This window comes from Myodes glareolus, chromosome 8, assembly GCF_982192425.1.
Source record: "Myodes glareolus chromosome 8, mMyoGla1.1, whole genome shotgun sequence".
NCBI lineage: Eukaryota > Metazoa > Chordata > Mammalia > Rodentia > Cricetidae > Myodes > Myodes glareolus.
Window position 1 is genome coordinate 101,037,660 of NC_142033.1, and position 20,424 is coordinate 101,058,083.

Sequence of the window (20,424 nt, forward strand, 5' to 3'; positions counted from 1 at the left end):
ATGAATGTGTGCGTGCGTGTTTGTACCCATCAACGCAGGTGTCTTTCTCGCTTTACTTAAGGGAACTGGCAGACCCCGGAGCCCCCGAGCGCTCCCATCCCGCAGCTGTGCGGGGACCAAACTACAGTCCCGGGATCATACAGTCCCGTCCTCCAGCTTCTTGTCAGAGTCTCCCACTGACTCCCCAGTGCTGCTTCCGTGTGGGTTCTGGGGATCCGAACTCAATGACCTGCACTTGCACGCAGAGGCCTCGCCCAGGCCTCTGGGCGACATCTCTAGGCGCTGTAGTTGTCCGCGCCAGGATTGCTCGGTGTATAACTGGGCTCCCTGATTCCGTGGAGAGCTTCCTGGACCCAAGAATCCCCCAGGACGAGGGTGTACTGTTCAAGGGAGATAAGGGAGCCTTGGGTCAGTTCGGAATATTGGGGTTTGGAGTCTGAAGAGTGGTGAGTTGGGCCGCTGCAGCAAGATGCACACACCCACCAGGCAATCCTACCTCTCCATCACGAGTTCACTGAACTAGCCCCGCAGGGATCTTAGTGAGGGCATGGTAAGGAGACCTAGCCCGGGACCTGAGAGTGAAGGGCTGGAATGGTGGAGGTTCGCAGCCAAATTATCCCTTCACGGCCTTTCATTCCTTGCTCGTGTGTCACTGACATCCTTGTGTTGATTAGGCGAGCTTTTGGAGATACAGAAACAGGCCCCTGGCTTCTACCAGTCCCAATGCGAAGAATGATGTCATGCCAGCATCGGAGGCCCACAGCAGCAGAGGTTCACACAGGTCCCCGAGAAGCGCTTGACTGTGACAACCCTACCCTGTTACTATTGACACTTCCTGAAACAGCTCACCTGTGGAAACCTGTGTCCCTGAGTCACAGTCACATGCGACTCCAGAAAAACTCTTCTGCCCTGTGAGGCGAGAGCCAAGTTTCTTCACATTGTCCAACCCCAAATGCCCAGAATCTGGCTACAGCCTCCAGAACTTCAACACGATTGATGGTTACACGAACAGAATAGTAATTTTTGAGATAGAGGTTCATGTGGCCCAGAATGGCCTCAAACTCAGTATGTAGCTGAGGCCCACCCTCTGCCTCCTGCTAGGATGACAGGCATGTGCTAGCACACTCAGCTCAGGGGCTTGGGGTATCCATCGAGGCTTGGTGCATGCTAGACACTCCACTCACGGGGTCCAGTCTCGGCTCAAAGACAGCTGTGGGTTTACAGAGCCATCAAGAACTGAGCAAAGCCCAAGTCCATATGACCTTTTCCCTTCCTCCACCCCTCCGCCAAGATACCTGCAGTTTCTCAGCTTCCCACCAGAAGCCTAGTTCACAGTAGAAAGATATCTACAGCGTCTGTGTGAGAACAGCTGGAAACCCACGTCTGAACGATTGGGTCCCAGCTGGTGAACTGTTTGGGAAGGATTAGAAGGTGTGGCCTTGTTGGAGGATATGTCACTGGGGTGGGCTTTGAGGTCTCAAAGGGTCTCTCTGCCTGCTGCTGGCAGGTCAGGATGTAGCTCTTGGCTGCTCTCCAGCGCCGTGGTAATCATGGACTAAGCCTCTGACACCGTAAGCAAATTCTCAGCTGCTTTCCTTTGTAAGAGTTGCCTTGGAGCCAGGTGGTGGTGGTGCACACCTTTAACCCCAGCACTCAGGAGGCAGGGGCAGGCAGATCTGAGTTCAAAGCCAGACTGGTCCAGAACAGCGTGGGTTACACAGAGAAACCCTATCACAAAAAAGCAAAACAAAACAAAATCCCCCCCCCACCGCCACTTGTGGTGGCGCATGCCGGTAGGATTTGCTGAAGGAGGCAGAGGCAGGAGGGTCGGGTCACGAGTTTGAGGCCAGCCTGGGCTACACATTTTAAAAAAATAGAAAACCAAATGAAACCAAAACAAAAACAGAAAGAAATTAGTTGCCTTGGTCATGGTGTCTCTTCATAACAATAGAACAGTGACAGAGACATCTCCAAAACCCTGTCTCAAAAAAACCAACCAACCAACCAACCAACCAACAAACACAGGGTTTCTCTGTAGCTTTGGAGCCTGTCCTGGAGCTAGCTCTTGTAGACCAGGCTGGCCTTGAACTCACAGAGATCCGCCTGCCTCTCCCTCCCAAGTGATTAAAGGCGTGCGCCACCACCGCCCCGCCCTGACTTATTTCTTACCTGATCCCATCCCAGGCACCTGCAGAGACACTCTGTAATCTCACAATTTTATTATGTACACAGGGTTCTGTCTGCATGTATGCCTGCAGATCTCATTACAGATGGCTGTGAGCCACCCTGTGGTTGTGGGGAGTTGAGCTCAGGACCTCTGGAAGAGCAGTCAGTGCTCTTAACCTCTGAGCCATCTCTCTAGCCCGAGATTGTTGTTCTTGAAAAGGTGTGCTTATATCAATCACCTTTTACTTTTGTAAAGACAGAATGTACCTGGCCCAATTTGGCCAAGCTAGAAAAAAATACTAAATGTTGTTTTTGGTTTAAAGATGTTTTGATGTAAAAGTTGGGGAAAAAACATATTTGACATATTTGTTTGTGCTGGAGGTTAACACTGGAGGATGGGAAAAACTGTTTTTGATATATAAAGATGGCTGGGGGTGTGGTTAGGGGGTAGAGTGCCTGGTTGGCATGGATCCTATCTGGTCACTATTGTTAACAGTTTATTGGGACAGGAGACAATGTGTACATACATTGAGGTCAGAGGTTCCTCCCGGCAGCCCCTATGTGTTTGCTGTCTCTCAAAGTCTGTCTGTTTTGCCTCTTAGTGTACCTGGCTTGGGAGTCCCCCTGGCTGGTCCTTCACCTTCCTGGAGCGCAGGCACCGTCTCAGTCTGCCCCACAGCCAGAAACAGTTGCAGATCTTAAGGCAGCTAAGGAACAGCCAGGAGCAGAAGTTCTTGCAGCGCTGGCCCTTCTCAGTGTTCAGCTCCTTGGGGATGGCGTAGGCTAGCCATATGCTCAGCAGCATTGTAACCACCAGCACCACGATGCTGAGCACCGGCGGGAACATCACCATGGGTAAGGCCCCATACACGTACACGCTGAATACGGTGTTTAGACTGCAGTAGCTGCAAGCAACAGTGGGCATAGACTGTCCTGGGTCCCCACTCCTGTTCACAAGACCAGCTTTCTCTTGTGCATGGATACTAAGATATGTTTTTCTGTTTGCTTTGGCTTAGGGTTTGGGGGAAAGGGGACTAAAGACAATTACATCACCATTTGAAAGAAAAACATGATGACAGGCCAGCTGAACCTCGGCTGCTGCCAAGAGGAGAGGAATGGTGAGAAAGCACGGTGAGGTGAGGGGCATGGAGGACCAACAGCCTCAGCGAAGGGAGGGAGGAGTCTGGAGTGAAAGCCCACAGCCTGGCAAGTTTCCAGGAAACCAGGCGGATGAACCACCACCCTTATGCGGCCACAGCCCCACAGTTGCTGCTGCGTGAGTTTGACCCTGATCTTGTGTAGCCCAGGCTGGCCCAAACTAGTTCTATAGCCAAAGATGGCCTTGAACTCTTGATCCTCCTGTGTCTGTCCATCTCCCTATTGCTGGAGTGACAGGCACACACCACCATCCCCACAATCTGCCAGATTGCTCTGACACCAAACCTGTGTGTCACCTCTCCTTGACACCCCCCAGCCACAGTGTCCCCTCCACTCACCTGTAGTATGGATCCACCACAGAGAGAAAAAAGGTGTAGATTCCATTTCTTTGACCAAAAATAACCTTATTGTCTGTCCGGCCACCTAAGACCTGATACTCGACCTCCGGCCACAGCAGGGGCTTGCCGTCCTTGTCATCGTGGCAGCTGACATAGTTCTGGGGTGAGGAGAGAAAGATGCAGGGTGCCATTCTGTCCTTCACGTGGCACATGCTGAAAGTAGGTCCTCGGTCCTCTTAACCCCCCCAACCTCCTACTTCACCCTTCCTGGGACTCCTGGCAAGATACGGCCTAGACTGCCCTCCAACTTGCTTTGTAGTGGGTCCGTCAGCCTCCGGCTCTGCAGTGATAGGATGACTGGCAGACACCAGCACAGCGTGGGTGGGATCCTGCCTACCTCTCTGTTCCAGAGGGTTGTACGATCTGCACCCTTGTCCAACTCTGCCTGAACGGTGCTCCAGTTCTGAGGCTGTGACCGGCAGTTGGCAGTGGCGGCCGTCAGGGAGTATGAATAGGTAATTATCCCGTTGATCTCACGGAGCACGTACTCAGCATTCATGATTTCTTCTAGAACCCCGTCCTTCCACCTGAGACACAAGGTGAGGCAGCGGGGTTCCACGCCCCGATGCAAGGCATGGGAAAAGAATGGGGGAGAAGTAGAGGGAGGGATCCAGCCACTATGAATGAGGGTCCTTCCTAAAAAGGGATAAGTTTGCAATGTTGTGTATTTGGGTTTTGTTTATTGTTTCTGTAGCCCAGGCTGACCTTGAACTCCTGATCCCTGTCTCCACCTCTCCACTGCTGGAATGACAAGGTGTGTGTGCACTGTGGTGCCTGGTTCACGGGGTGCTGGGAACAGGATCTGGGGCTTCAGGAAGCCAAGCAAGCACTCCACCCCAGCAAACAGAACTCCTGCACCCTATCCGTCCCTGAGAGATTTTGGATGACGTCTGTAGATACCTCCCCAAATCTTAGGTCTGCACCCAAGGACTGAAGCACCCTGACATCCGAGGGCTGTGTCATCTGAATATTGAGCCGAGCTTCTCTTTTTAGGCTTGACTTTGCCTTGGTAGCTGAGGATCAAAACAATCTGGACACACAGACACTGAACCAACCTTGACAGGCAGGGCTAGGCTCTGAGGGGAAGAAGAGCCTGGGCCTCAGGAACGACACTGCTCCCTGAGCGGCCCAGTGTAGGAGCAGCTGCACAGCATCGCGGTTTCTGTGGAGAGCTTGGTCATCCACACCCAGGGACACCGCACTTGGGGAGGTGAAGCTTGAGGGGATGTTTGTGGCCAGCCTCCGCTACAGGAGACACTGTCTGGAAGCCATCTAAGCGACACAAGTATAATTGTGTTCCAAAGAGAGCCTGTAGTGACACTAGTCCTCAGAGCCTCCAGAGATGTCAGGGGTGACTGCTTCCAGGAACTGCAGAAGCTCTCGCTCCAGAAAGAAGCTTTAGCAGCCAGTCACACACTGCTCAAAAGTCTGCCCACATTCAATCTTCACACAACTTTCTCCAAGATATTTTTTTTTTCTTTGGTTTTTCAAGACAGGGTTTCTCTGTGTAGCCCTGGCTGTCCTGGGACTCACTCTGTAGACCAGGCTGGCCTCGAACTCATAGAGATCCTCCTGCCTCTGCCCTCTGAGTGCTGGGATTAAAGATGTGCCATCACCACCCAACTCAAGATAATCTCTTTAAGACAGTCTTGCTGTGTAGCCCAGACTAGCCTTAAACTCTCAATCCTTCTGCCTCAGCTTCCTGAATGCGAGCATCACAGGTGTGTGTGACTGTACCTGTCTAGCTGTGCCTTCATTATCATATATGTTGACAAACTCCTGCTCATCCTTCAAAACTCCACAACCACTCATAGAAACATAGACCTTGCTTCAGGCGAGGACAGAGTTGGGAGAGCATAGGCCGCACAGAAGTGGTCAGAAGGAGACGATGTGATCGGGTTTGATGGCACAGAGATGCCAGCACTTGGAGGGCTGCAGCAGGAATTTGCAGAGCCCAAAGCCAGCCTCAACTACATCATGGATTAGAGGCTGGCATAAAAGGAAGAGTCAGAAGGCCTGCTGTGGACACCTGCAAGTCAAGCCAAGGCCGTGGCAACAGAGGCCTTTCTCACACTGACACCTGGGCCAAGCTTCCTTAGCTTTGGGCTCAGTAGCTGGGGCTGAGCGGGACAGGGGTGGGGTAGGGGTGGGACGGGGGAGGCTGAGGGTGGGGTGCTGGTGCAGCCTGGGGCCTTACAGTTCCACCACGGGCTTCCATGGCTTGTCGTAGTAGACCAGGCGAGGGCAGCCCAGGTCCTTGTACTGGTAGTACACGTGCAGGTTACCCTGGGCCTCCGCCTTGTGGCTCACTGGTTTGTACGCTTCCCTTTGGAGAAACAAGGACCGTGGTGACTGAAGCCCACACTGCTGCCCCACCGTTGTTTTGTTCTTTGCTTGCTTGTTTATTTTAGGACAGGGTTTCTCTGTAGCTTTGTGGCCTGACCTGGAACTCACTCTGTAGACCAGGCTGGTCTCGAACTCACAGAGATCCGCCTGTCTCTGCCTGCCTAGTGCCGGGATTAAAGGTGTGCACCACCACCGCCACCACCGCCCCACCGTTTGTTTTTACATCACAGGTCCTGGAATCTGAACTCAGGTCCTGGCAGCTGCAGTCTTTGCTGGGTCCTCCCACGCCAGGATATACAAAGGTCTTTTCTTCAGGTTTACATTCATGTGTCTGACTGTTTTGCATGCATGTGTTTCTGTACATGGTGTATGTGTGAGAATGTGTATATCTGTGTGTGTGTCTCTATGTGTCTGTATGTGTATATATTTGTGTGTGCCTGTGTGTGTGCCCGCGTGTGTATATTTTTAGTCAGCACATTTTAAGCCAAGTTCAAGAGTCTCCTGAGAGGGGCCTCAGCCAATAGCTGACAGCCGCACAGAGGCCCAAACTGAAGCGGTGAGGGGCACAGTAGGGCCATCTAGCTCATGACCTGAGTTCACATGCTGAAAGGAAGAGAGTAACACCCACAAATTGTCCTCTTCCTGTCACGTGCCACAGTGAATGAAAGAAGCATCATCTGGACAGTGTTTCTCTCTCCCAAGTCCCTTCTGCCTCCACCTACCCCAGGCTCTGGACCACCAGTGGGTACTAAAATCCACAGATGTGTAAGCCCCATGTAAGCAATGGCATGTGGGGACTGCGGGTCTATATCTGCCCTTCTGGTGACTCAGGAGGAGTCCCACCTGGGACCCTAGTGAGAGACGGGGATGGGGCTCAGATTAGCACCTAGACTCAGTTTCTAGCACCTAAGTTTCAGTCACAAACCTCCATTGTCTATGAACTGCTAAGACAGAGTGGGTGTGGGACTGCATCAGAAAAACACTCCCAAGTGACAGCCCACCCCAGACACGGCACCAGGCTGGCCTTGGCTAGTGCTGCTTAGCTTTCTTAGTTAACTTGATACAAGCCAGGGTCATCTGTCAGGAGGGAGCCTCAGTTGAGAAGAGGCCTGTGGTGTATTTTCTGGGTTAATGATTGATGTGGGAGACCCGTCCCACTGCGGACAGTACCACTCCTGGGCAGCTGGGCTTAAGAAAATAAGCCAGGAGCTGGGCAGTGGTGGTGCACACCCACCCACTCCCAGCACTCGAGAGGTAGAGGCAGGCGGATCTCCGAGTTCAAGGCCAGCCTGGTCTACAAAGTGAGTTCCAGGACAGGCTCCAAAACTATACAGAGAAACCCTGTTTTGAAAAACCATCAAATAAATAAATAAATAAATAGAAACAAACCAAGCAAGCTATGGGGAACAAGCCAGTAAACAGTGTTCCTCCATGGCCTCTGCATCAGCTCCTCCTTGGGTTGCTTTTGGTCACAATGTCTTATCATAGCAACACAGAGCTAATAAGACAGCTTACCATCAGTGCTAAGGCCTGGCTCTGACTCAAAGGATCACATTAAACAAAGGAGAGGCCTCCTGATGGGTTCCAGTGCCTGGCACAATGTGCTGGCTCCCTACACACCGCTGCATCCCGCCAGCTCCTGCAACTGCACGGTTGCCCTGGGCCAGACCCCAGTTTTAAATCACTCTTCCTCATTCCTGGGGTCTCTGTTCCCAGGGTGTGGAGGAATGAGAGGTGGGCAACACCCCACTTACTTCTCAATGGTGTAAGTGTAGTTTTTCTGCAGTACCACCGGGTCGAGGATTCCCATGGAACAAGCGGAGATTTTGCTGTAATGGAGAGAAGTGGGTGAAGGGGAGGGGGCAGACACAAGAACTGGAAGGGGATGGTGGGACACTGGCCCCAGCTGTGGAGGGTAGGGGCCTGCAGTCATCTTAGGGAGGCCAAATAGGGTTCCAAATCATTCCTTAGAAATTAAAACCTGTGGCTGCAGAGATGGCTTGTGTGGGGAAGGGGCTCACAGCTGTGCACTGCCAGCTCCAGGGGATCTGAGGCTTCTGGACTCTGAGAGAACTTGTACCCCCACACTCACTCACACACACACCAACTCTCCACACACACACACTGACGCCTGCTTACACACCCACTTACTCTCAGACACACACAAGAAAGAGCAGATCTTCATAGGAAGACAATGGCATCACCTAATCAGCAAGCTCAGGTCTCACATACTAGGGCCCCAGAACACAGCATGGCCACCTCCGCGTGTGACTAACCAACCACTTCCTGGCTCAGGATGGACGGCTACTGCCAGGGATTTGCGGTTTTCAGTGTTTTGATTTGTATCAACTGTCAATTATACGCAGAACTTTGATGTTAGTATTTAAATTTAACATTTAATAACGTAGCCTAAATTTAATATTTCAGTGTTTAAATGTCTACTTATTTATTTGTGTGTGCGAGTATTTTGCCTGTATGTCTGTCTGTGCACCATGTGTGTGCAGAGCCCACAGAAATCATATGAGTGTGTCAGGTCCCCTGGACCTGGAGTTACAGAGAGCTGTGAGCCACCATGTGGTTGCTGGGAACTGAACCGCGGTCCTCTGCAAGAGCAGCTGTTGTTCTAATGGCTGAGCCCTCTCCCCAAGCCCTGAACCCCCTATTATGGAACTACTAAAGACATACAGAAGTAGATAGAATAATGTCACCTCGCTATAGCGATGCTGCCGGCCCTGCCCTGCCTCCCCTGTCCCCGGGGCTATGACACTCACTTCTGCACAATAATCTTCTTGGTCTGGTCACAGCCAATTGAAATGAGTGTGGTCTGCAAGGGACAGAGACGGAGAGGCAGTCAAACAAGCCACAAAGAGCCACCGTCATCCCTGCTGCCCAGGAACACTGTCTGCGACACATTCGCAGCGGCTCTCCGTGTCAAGTCGAGGCTCCACCCACAGCAAACACCTAGCTCTTCATTCCCGCCCTCAAAAGCACACAGTGCTACACATTGGGATTATGGTAAGAACTCTGCTCCTTTTCCTGGCTGAATAATATCAACCAAATGAATGGGCCACGCTCTCCCCATCCGTTTGTGGGAATGTTTCCACGGTTGCCCACTGCGAATGACGCAGCTGTGGATGAAGGACGCATAAGTTCTTGCATGCAGGCATTTCATTTTCAAGTCTCTGGAAGCACCTAGAACAGTGGGTCTCAACCTGTGGGTCGCAAGCCCATGGGATAAAACAATTCTTTCACAGGGGTCACCTGAGACCACTGGAAAAAGCACAGGTATTTATATTATGATTCATAACAGTAGCAAAATTACACTTATGAAATAGCAATGAAAATAATTGTATGGTTGGGGTCACCACAACATGAGGAGCTGTGTTAAAGGGTCTCAGCATCTGGGAGGATGAAAACCACTGATCTAGAAGTTCTAGTTCCTCAAATTGGCCAGAGAAAATTCTAGAGATGCCCAATGAGAAACAGCGCTTCCCCCGGAGGGTTGTAAGGGATTCCCCCAGATGGCAACAGTGACCCCAGCAATCAGGACAACATCAGTGTCATTTCCGAACCAGAGTCCATCCAGGGTGATGGGACCAGCTTCTGTGACTCGGCACATACCAGAGGCTTCAGGTCCACACACGCCATTGTCTTGTCAGCTATGTCCACAGTCAGGGAGGAGATGCTGTGCTGCTTGATGCTGCAAAGCAACAGGGACACCAGGGATGGAAGGTCTGCATTATGGTGATGCTGGTGCGCTCATCCTGCTGACCATCGATCTGCACACCCGCGACCTTCCCCATCCTCTGTCGTCCACCTGCCAGTATATGCCGTGAATACTTTTGGCTGTCAACTTGACACAGCCAGGAAGAGGGAACTTCACCTGAGATTTTGCCCCATCAGATTGGCCAGTGTGGCATTTAATTGATTAGTGATTGATGTGGGAAGCTTCAGCAGATAGTGGTGCCACCCCTGAGTAGGTGGTCCTGGTTGTATGAGAAAGCAGCCTGGGCTGGAGATATGGCTCAGCCTTTAGGCTAGGCTCCCAACCAAGTATATAAGAAAACAGGCTGACAAACTCTTTTTATGAGGCTACAATTACCCTGATACCCAAACCACACAAAGATAATACTAAGAAAGAGAATTACAGACAAATCTCACTCATGAACATTGATGCAAAAATACTAAATAAAATACTAGCAAATCAAATCCAAGAACACATCAGAACCATCATCCACCATGACCAAGTCAGCTTCATCCCACAGATGCAGGGATGGTTCAACATACAAAAATCTGTCAACGTAATCCACCATATAAACAAGCTGAAAAATAACAACCACATGGTCATCTCATTAGATACCAAAAAACATTCGACAAAATACCACATCCCTTCATTATAAAGGTCTTGGAGAGAGCAGGGATACAAGGAACATACCTAAACATAATTAAGGCAATATACAGCAAGTCAACAGCCAACATCAAACTAAATGGAGAGAAATTAACAGTGATTCCACTGAAATCAGAAACAAGACAAGGTTGTCCACTCTCTCCATATCTATTCAATGTAGTTCTTGAGGTCCTAGCTAGAGCAATAAGACACCAAAGGGAGATCAAGGGGATACAAACTGGAAAAGAAGAAGTCAAAGTCTCACTATTTGCTGATGATATGATAGTTTACATAAGTGATCCCAAAAATTCTACCAAGGAACTCCGACAACTCATAAACATTTTCAGCAATGTAGCAGGATACAAGATTAACTCAAAAAAACCAGTAGCCCTCCTGTACACAGATGATAAAAGGGCTGGGGGAGAAATGAGAGAATCAACACCCTTCACAATAGCCACAAATAACATAAAATATCTTGGAGTAACTAACCAAACAAGTGGAAGACTTGTGTGACAAGAACGTTAAATTTTTGAAGAAAGAAATTGAAGAAGACACCAGAACGTGGAAAGGCCTCCCATGCTCTTGGGTAGGCAGAATTAACATAGTAAAAATGGCAATCTTACCAAAAGCAACCTACAGATTCAACTCAATGCCCATCAAAATCCCAGCAAAATTCTTCAAAGACCTTGAAAGAACGGTATTCAACTTCATTTGGAAAAGAAAAAATACCAGGATAGCCAAAACAATCCTGGGCAACAAAAGAACTTCTGGAAGCATCACAATCCCTAACTTCAACCTCTACTACAGTACTGAAAACAGCCAGGTATTGGCATAAGAACAGACAGGAAGACCAATGGAACTGAATAGAACACCTGGATATCAATCCACACATCTTCGAACACCTGATTTTTGATAAAGAAACAAAAAATATCAAATGGAAAAAAGAAAGCATATTTAACAAGTGGTGCTGGCATAACTGGATATCAACATGTATAAAATAGACCCATATCTATCACCATGCACAAAACTCAAGTCCAAATGGATCAAAGACCTTAACATAAAGCCAGTCACATTGAACCTTATAGAAGAGAAAGTGGGAAGCACACTTGAGCGATTGGCACAGGGAAACACTTCCTAAATAGAACCCTGGCAGCACAGGCACTGAGAGAAACAATTAATAAATGGGACCTCCTGAAACTGAAAAGCTTCTGTAAAGCAAAGGACATGGTCAACAAGACAAAACGACAGCCTACAGAATGGGAAAAGATCTTCACTAACCCCACATCAGACAGAGATCTAATCTCCAAAATATACAAAAAACTCAAGAAATTGGGTACCAAAAGATCACATAATTCAATAAAAAAAAATGGAGTACAGACCTAAACAGAGGAATCTAAAATGGCTGAAAGATTCTTAAGGAAATGTTCAGCATCCTTAGTCATCAGAGAAATGTAAATCAAAACAACTCTGAGATTTCATCTTACACCTGTAAGAATGGCCAAGATCAAAAACACTGTTGACAACTCATGCTGGATAGGTTGTGGGGTAAAGGAAACACTTCTGCATTGCTGGTGGGAATGCAAGCTGGTACAACCCCTTTGGATGTCAGTGTTGCGATTTCTCAGAAAATTAGGAAACAACCTTCCTCAAGACCCAGTAATACCACTTCTGGGGTATATATCCAAAGGATGCTCAATCGTGTCACAAGGACGTGTGCTCAGCTATGTTCATAGCAGCTTTGTTTGTCATAGCCAGAACCTGGAAACAACCTAAATGCCCCATCGACCGAAGAATGGGTAAGGAAAATGTGGTACATTTACACAATGGTACTACACAGAAGAAAAAAACAACAGCTTGAATATTGCAGGAAAATGGATGGAACTAGGAAACATTATTTTGAGTGAGGTAACCCAGACGCAGAAAGACAATTATCACATGTACTCACTCATAGGTGCTTTTTAAACATAAATCAAAGAAAACCAGCCTACAAACCACAATCCCAGAGAACTTAGACAACAATGAGGACACTAAGAGAGACTTACATAGATCTAATCTACATGGGAAGTAGAAAGTAGAAAAAGACAAGGTCTCCTGAGTAAATTAGGAGCATGGGGACCTTGGGGAAAGATTGAAGGGGGGAGGGGAGAGATAGGGAGGGGAGCAGAGAGAAATGTAGAACTCAATAAATAACAATAAAATAAAATAAAATATAAAATAAATAAATAAATATTATAAGTAACTGTATTAAAAAAACACAATTGTACTTACAGGCCCACTCCAAACTAAATGCTATGGTAACATGAAAAAAAAAAAAAGCAGGCTGAGTGCTGGACTATGGTGGCACACCTTTAATCCCTCACTCTGATGGAAGAGGCAGGTGGATCTCTGTTGAGTTCGAGGCCATCCTGGTCTACAGCATGAGTTCCATGATAGCCAAGACTGTTACACAGAGAAACCATCTCAGAAAAACAAAAAACAAACAAACAAACAAACAAAACCAAAAGCAGGCTGAGTCCCCAGGAGCAGCCTGGTAGCAACACTGCTCTCTGGCTTCTGCGTCATTCCCTGTCTTCAGATTCTTCCTCAGTTTCTCCTGAAGACAGACTGTGGTCAGCCCAGGTAAGACAAATAAACCCTTTCCTCTCCAAGTTCCTTTAGGTCATTGGTGTCTCTCACAGTATCTGAGAGCAGACTATGATACCACGTAGACACACACAGACACAGAGACTCACACATACTTATCTGCACAGGCTAGCCTCAAACTCTTGACCTTCCTGCTCCCATTTCACCCGAGCTGAGACCACAGCCACAATGCCGTGGCACTCAGGACTGAGGTGCTGGGCCGGGGACCCAGCGTCGCAGGCTTTCTGGGTGACTACTCCACCAGCTCCAGGCTCTGGCCCCATGGAGAACCTAGACTAATGTGATCATAGTGTTCCGGAGGTAGGCTTGGGACTCGGCCCTACTTCTCCCACTGTGGCTCCGGGAAACCCTGTAGGTAGGAGCAGCGACGACCCTCAAGCCCTGAGACCGTCAGTACCTGGAGGTGAAGTTATGGTCTGCGTTTTTCCAGTGGTGCTGCTGTTGGAGTTTTATTTCCTGCAGCAGTGGCAGAGACAGCGACAGACAGACACACAGAGAAACAGCCATTTGCAGCAGGGGTCTGCACAGATGTCACCCCAAATGGGACGGGGCTAGTAAGAGAAGGGTGACTGGTGGGCCCATCAGCTGTCCAGCCCTACTATGTCTTATTTCTATGTTATAGGGAAACCTTCTCTAAACTCTCATGGCCCTTGTGACAGCAATCCTTGGTATCCCCCATGAGTTGCAACTTTGTCTCCCCACTCACTGATATTTCATGTCCCAAAGAGTTGCCTGAAGTGTGGGTTTGTCTGAGTCCTGCCTGCTCAGGTGACATTGTGTAGACTGGCCATGTGATCCTAGGCACCACAGGCAAGTCCTGCCATGACTCTGAGGCAGACAGGTGCAGGGGGGACAACTGGTCCCCTACCTGGTCCCTGGCTGAAACCCAGATAACTCAGCTCCCACCCTCCCTGCACCTGGTGCACCCCAGCCTCTCCTGTGTGACAGTGTGTGTGTGTGTGGTGGCGGCTGCCTGTCAGGGCAGAGGAGTCAGGGCTCAAAGGAGAGGCTAGCATAGAGGGTCAGGCGTTAGTGGTACACTCCCTGCGTCCAGCCCTTAGGAAGTCATATTCTATGACTTCCCTGGCCTACAGAGGGACATCGTGTCTTGCTATCACAAAACAAAACAAACAAACTAAAAAGCAGTGCCCGGGGTGTTATTGGGATTTGGTCAAGGTCCCTGCCATGACCACAGACACACACCAGTTTGTGCTTAATGTTGCCGTCGAGCGTGTTGCCAAATTCGGAGATGAATGCCTCGAACCCCAGGGAGTGAGGGTTGCTGACCATCACCTAAGACATAACACACAGACAGCTGTCCCTTTGTGACAGATACCCAGGGGAACCCTGTCCACCCTCAGCACAACCAAGCTGCTTATGCACACAAGCTCCTGGGTTAAAGCACACCCACTGGGAATATCTGCCTATCAGCTGCAGCCCCAGAGACTGAGACCACTCAGCTGCAAGACATAGCAGGATGTCAAGAACAACAGGGAGAGCGGGGGTTGTTGGAGGAACCTGGAGTGGCAGAAGGAAGAGACAGAGAGAGATGGAGGAGAAGATGGAGGAGGAGATGCTGGAGAAGGAGGAGATGGAGGAGGAGATGCTGGAGAAGGAGATGGAGGAGGTGGAGGAGGAGGTGGAGGAGGTGGAGGAGAAGGTGGAGATGGGGGGATGAGATGGACAAGGGAGATAAGGAAGGAAGAGGGAGAAAAAGAGGAAGAGAAATAGGAATGTGGAGGAGGCAAAGAGAGAAGAGAGGAAGTTTCGACAAACAAGGGCTTCTGGGGTTGTGGCCTGGCAGCACTGTGGAGGATGGAGCCTGTGGTCCAGGCTGGAGTGTGCAGGTTGGCCTATACTCACCAGTGGTATGGGGGTCTTTCTCCGCCGGGGTATTATGAGGGCGGACAGATCCAGCTTGGTGTTCATGTCTATTGTGAACACTTTATTTACCATGGTGCTTTCCATAACCTCCACCTGGGGAAGAGAATGGGACATAAGGAAATACTGCTTCCAGCCCTGTCTCCAGAAGCAAAGGACAAGCAGGCTATGTGGCATATTAGACACAGAATTTTATCCTCATGCTGAAAGCCATGGCTGGACCCTGTGTCCCCAGAGAACCTGATGTAGACAAGCAACTCCACTACACTTTTACAGGAAGGAACCAAGTCCTTCCAAAATGTTGTCATCTTCATCGTCATCGTAGTCTTCTTCTTCTTCTTCCTCCTCCTTTCTTTTCAGGTATCTTGCAATATGGGGGAACTAAACCTGTATTCTGGCATTTGCTAAGCAACTGCTCCAAACTGACCACGCCCCCAGCCCCTAACTGGGGGATTCTAGGCAGGGGCTCCACCGTGACCATGACCCCAGCCCATCACTGGGGGATTCTAGGCGGGGCTCCACCCTGGCCACACCCCAGCCCCATATTCACTTTTTCTTTTAACACAAAGTCTTGCTGAGTTGCACAGGCTCAATGGAACTTGAAATCCTTTTACTGCAACTTCCCAAGGAACAAGAATGACAGGACCTCTACCACCATCTCTCGCCCAAGTTTTCTCTCTCCGTTTCCCCTACTCTAAAGGCAGAGATGGGCTTAGGGAGTGCTTACTGGACCATGACTCTCCTCCATTGTATGAGGTCCGAGGTGGCATCCACAGTGCCACCAGCTACCCACCCTGGAAATAAATAACCACAAAGGTCACTGGGAATTGACTTAGATCACAGAGTCACCTACATTACACGGTTCAATTTCCAATTTGGGATCCATGAGAACGGCTTGCACGTTCACAGTGCACTTCTCAAAGTCAAACACTAGAAGCTTTGGGTTATACGCTGGCGTGAGGAACTCCAGCATGCCAGTGTCCGTAAAGGAGATGCTTGTTTGGTCATTCCAGTGAGGCGGATTCGGCAGCTATAAGGAAAGTCAGGTCTGAGGCCCAACCCTCGCCTTCCTGCTTTTCTTTTTGTTTTGTTTCTTTCCACGAGATCTTAGTAGCCCCAGCAGGCCTCACAAACACAGCAATCCTCCTGTCTCAACCCTCCCGAGAACTGGGGATGAAGAGCAGACTCAGCATAACATGCCCAGCCTACTACTTTAAAAAACAAAATGTTACTCTATTTATTTATTGTATGCAAGTTCACACGGTGCAGGGCAGAGGACAACTGGTCAGGAGGCAGTTCTCTCAGTCCACCATGTGGGTGCCAGGGATCACACTTAGGTCATCAGGCTTAGTGGTGGGGGCCATTGTGATCTCCCGCCCCCCACCCCCGCCCAGGCTCTTCAGCCCTCTAATCAAGCTTGGCTGCTGCTTGTGTGCAAATATAACACCACTTGGGATGGAACCTTAGCCAACGCGAGCACCCTCTTTCTCAGGAGCAGCAAGGCAGTGGCTTCATATGTATATTTCACTGTTTTTCTTTGTTCTGATTTGTGGCTCTGGGAGTTTAAACCTGAGACCTGGTGCTGAATAATTTGTTTGTAACTGTGTAGGGTAGGTCACAGTGGGTAGATGTGTCCACCTAGCATGCACACAGCCCTGGATTCCATGTGCAGAATTCCCCAAAACTTTGCATGGCGGTGCCTGCCTACCATTGGAGCACTCTCAAGGATCAGAACTACACTGTTATCCTCGGCTACCAATGGAGCTCCAGTCCAGCAGTAGCTACATTAGGTCTTGCCTCAAAACAAAATGACATTTCCCTAGTGTGATGCTCAGGCTTCGACGAAGGACAGGGGTCTAAGAAGGGATCACATCACAGCTGTGTCTGAGAACCCAGACATACTTGGATTACGGGGGTTTGCAGGTAACTCTGACTTCCGTAGTACAAATTATTGTTCCGTGTGAGCACAGCCAACTCGAAAATATCTGGGAAAGAGAAAGCAAAAGCAAAGATGAGGTCGGGTTCTGGGAAAGGAGCAAAGCAAAGGGGCCAGCGAGGGGTCAGCAGGTACAGGCACTTGCTCCCAAACCTGAAGACCTAAGTTCAATTCCCGGAACCCACATAATGGAAGGCTAGACTCAACTTGCATAGGTCTTCTCCTCCACATACTCACCCAGGTGCGCATGCAAACATCTTCACACCCACAGCTGCAAGAAGTAAGCAGACGGAAGAAACAAACAGCAGCGAAAGTCAAAGAGCAGTTATCCCTCACTGCAACCCCGCCCAGCCCAGGGGGTCGCAGACCAATCACAGCCAAGCTGAGGAGTGGGATCCTGGGGGTGGGGGGTGGGAGCTGAAGTGAGGCAAGAGGCTTCATAGAAGCAAGCTGCCAGCAACAATTCGGCCACATACTCGAGGCAACACTGTGGATGGCGAAGCCAGTGGAGGAGATATCGGAGAGAAGACGTCTCTTCCCTTCCCACAGCTCTACGGTCTGCATGATCTGGCCTAGGAGAGGACAGGTAGACAATGATGACGTGTGTCCCGCTCAAGCGCACCACACCTCTGTGCCTCCCTGCACGGCCCCCACACCGTGTCTCCTTTGCCTTTACTGGGTTTTTATGACTTGCCTTTGGTTTGTTATTCAAAAACCCAAGGAGAGAAACTCAGCAGACACCTGATTTTTCAAACCCCAGGGGACACGTGGGCTCTGGGAAAGGCGACCCGTCTGAGTCTCTTTGGTAATGGAGCTCTGAAAAGTGACAACTGGACCCAACAGAGAGCAAATGCTCCGTGTTCATGAAGGCGACGCCACAGGGCAAATCTATCAAGAATAAAACTGCCTTAAGGCTGATGACCAATCAGCAAGGTGTGGTGTGAGTGCACACGTGCGTGCGTGTGTTTGTGTGTGCATGTATGTATGTGTATGTGAGTGTGCATGTGTGTGCGCGCGCACGTGTGTAGGTGCATTTGCATGCGTGTATGTGTATGTGTGTGTGCATGTGTGTGTGTATGTGTGTGCGTGTTTGTATGTGTATGTGCGTGTGTGTGTGCATGAATATGCATCCCTGATGTCAAGGAAACTAAAACCTAGGAGTGGAGGAGCACCCAGGAGGTTCCAGACTTCTAGGCCTGCCTGGGTTACAGAATGACCTAAAGGCTAACCTAGTCAATTTAGTGAGATTCTATAGCAAATTAATTTAAGAGACTGGGGGCTTAGTGAGGGGTGGAGCCCCACCGAGAATCCCCCCCCAGCTCCCCCTATTCCCCTGAGGGACTGGGGGCGTGGTCAGGGTGGAGCCCCACCTAGAATCCCCTAGTGATGGTCTTGGGGCATGGTCAGGGTGGAGCCCCACCTAGAATCCCCTAGTGAGGGCCTGGGGGCGTGGTCAGGGTGGAGCCCCTGCCTAGAATCCCCTAGTGAGGGGCTGAGGGCGTGGTCAGGGTGGAACTCCGCCTAGACTCCCTCAGTGAGGGGCTGGGGGCCGTGATCAGGGTGGAGCCCCTGCCTAGAATCTCCAGTGAGGGGCTGGGGGCGTGGTCAGGGTGGAGCCCCTGCCTAGAATCCCCAGTGAGGGGCTGGGGGCGTGGTCAGGGTGGAGCCCCTGCCTAGAATCCCCAGTGAGGGGCTGGGGGCGTGGTCAGGGTGGAGCCCTATCTGCCTTCAGACCTTCATCGCAGCTCTCTAAAAGTCTAGCCCAGCTTGTAATACTAGCAATAAGGAGGCAGAAACAGGGGGATCCCTGGGACTTGCTGACCATTCCCAGGTTGGGTGAAATTGTATTCTTTGAAAAGGTAGGAAAAAAAAGAATGAAGAAAATAATTGAGCACTTGATGAACCCCTCTGGCCTCCATGTGCATATTAACACATACAAACATCTGGGGTCTCCAGTCTAAATCCATCCCCGCCGGTGGAGGTCTAGGTGGGGTGTGGCTCACCTGCATTGGGGGACACCAAGAGACTTGACTGACCATAGAGGATCAGAAAACCCCTCTGGCCTGGCTTGATGATGACGTCAAGAGGTTCATTGTACGTAAAAGGTATCCCTGCACTGTGGTTCAGGGGGTGCTCCAGGTAGTGAAATGTACCCTGAGAGAAGAGAAGCAACCAAGTCACTGTGGCCCAAATCCACTGGGACAGTCCTGCTCACATCAATCAGCAATCTCAAGTAGTATTAAGGCAGGGACTTTGAGAGATCAAGGACATTGCCCAGCCTCAGCACCCCCCCCCCCCGTGATTCTCAAAGACCTTCCCCAATGTCTGACTAAGGGGAAGTAATGGGGAGTAGTTCTTATTAAGAATTTAAAAAAAATAATGATTAAAATTATTAAGAATTAAATACATACATGTATATTCATGTGTGTGTGTGTGTGTGTGTGTGTGTGTGTGTGCATGCGTGTGTGTGTATGGGGATGGGGTATGTGCATATAAGTGCAGATACCCACAGAGGCCAGAGGATTGGAACCCCTGAAACTGGAGTTATAGGTGCATGTGAGTCACCCAGTATGGATGCTGAGAACTGAATTCAGGGCCTCTTCAAGGCTGGGAATCCACGCTAACTGCCAGCTCAGCCACTTCTCCGGCCCTGATGGTTAGTGGATGTCACTGAGGAGATAAGCCTCTATGCACCCTTGGGAGGGAGTATTTGGCCTCTGGATGTGAATGTGGGGAAGTGTGCTGATTAGGGTAATGGAGGTGGGGAGATCCAGCCACCATGAGTGGTGTCATTCTCTAGGTAGGTGGTTCTAGGCATCTAAGAAAGCTGAGCAAGAACAAGCCAGCAGCTCTTTGAAATATGCTTCTGCCCTGAGTTCTGGACATGATTTTTCTTGGTGACAAACTGTGACCTGGGAGTGTAGCCAGATAAATCCTTTCCTCCCTGTCTCAGTTAGGGTTTCTATTGCTGTGAAGAGACACCATGACCACAGAAACTCTTCTAAAGGAACATTTAATTGCTTGCTTATGGTTCAGAAGTTTAGTTCATTGTTATAGCAGGAAGCATGGTGGCATGTAGGCAGATGTGGTGCTGGAGAATGAGCTGAGGGGTCTTACATCTTGACCCGCAGGCAACAGGAAGTGACCTGACTCACTGGGCATGACTTGAGCATATATGAGACCTCAAAGACCTGCCTACACAGTGACATACTTCCTCCAACAAGGCCACACCTCCTAAAAGTGTCACTCCCTTTGGGAGGAGCAAACCACCACACCCCCAAAACGGCTTTTGGTCAAAGTGTTTACCACAGCTATAGAAGGAAACTGGAAAGGAAGCAACCTCCTACCCCTGCATAGTCTGTGCCCCAGGGGAACAATAGGGCAGGACACTGGAGAGGGGAGCTGTGACGGCTCTGTGAGATGGCATTTGGGGTTAACTGGCATGGAGGGGCAGTAAGGATGCTCCAGGCACCTGAAATACACCCACAACCCTGAGGCTGAGAAAGCCG

The 20,424-nt window shown here is 49.9% G+C and overlaps 1 protein-coding gene across 1 annotated transcript in view; it reads right to left on the bottom strand.

The window, feature by feature from the left end:
* Positions 1-2,202: 2,202 nt before the first annotated feature.
* Catsperd (catsper channel auxiliary subunit delta) overlaps positions 2,203-20,424 on the bottom strand; it is a 71,369-nt gene continuing 53,147 nt past the window's right edge. Inside the window, exons 10-23 of the mRNA XM_087909264.1 lie at positions 18,919-19,069; positions 17,392-17,487; positions 16,882-16,964; positions 15,833-16,009; positions 14,962-15,075; positions 14,302-14,391; positions 13,496-13,554; positions 9,690-9,768; positions 8,840-8,892; positions 7,823-7,897; positions 5,920-6,048; positions 4,060-4,249; positions 3,663-3,820; positions 2,203-3,071 (exon numbers count right to left, since the gene is read on the bottom strand). Of these exons, the coding sequence (XP_087765390.1) occupies positions 2,765-3,071; positions 3,663-3,820; positions 4,060-4,249; positions 5,920-6,048; positions 7,823-7,897; positions 8,840-8,892; positions 9,690-9,768; positions 13,496-13,554; positions 14,302-14,391; positions 14,962-15,075; positions 15,833-16,009; positions 16,882-16,964; positions 17,392-17,487; positions 18,919-19,069 (1,761 nt within the window). The 3' untranslated portion in view covers positions 2,203-2,764. The remainder of the gene's footprint in view (positions 3,072-3,662; positions 3,821-4,059; positions 4,250-5,919; positions 6,049-7,822; positions 7,898-8,839; positions 8,893-9,689; positions 9,769-13,495; positions 13,555-14,301; positions 14,392-14,961; positions 15,076-15,832; positions 16,010-16,881; positions 16,965-17,391; positions 17,488-18,918; positions 19,070-20,424) is intronic.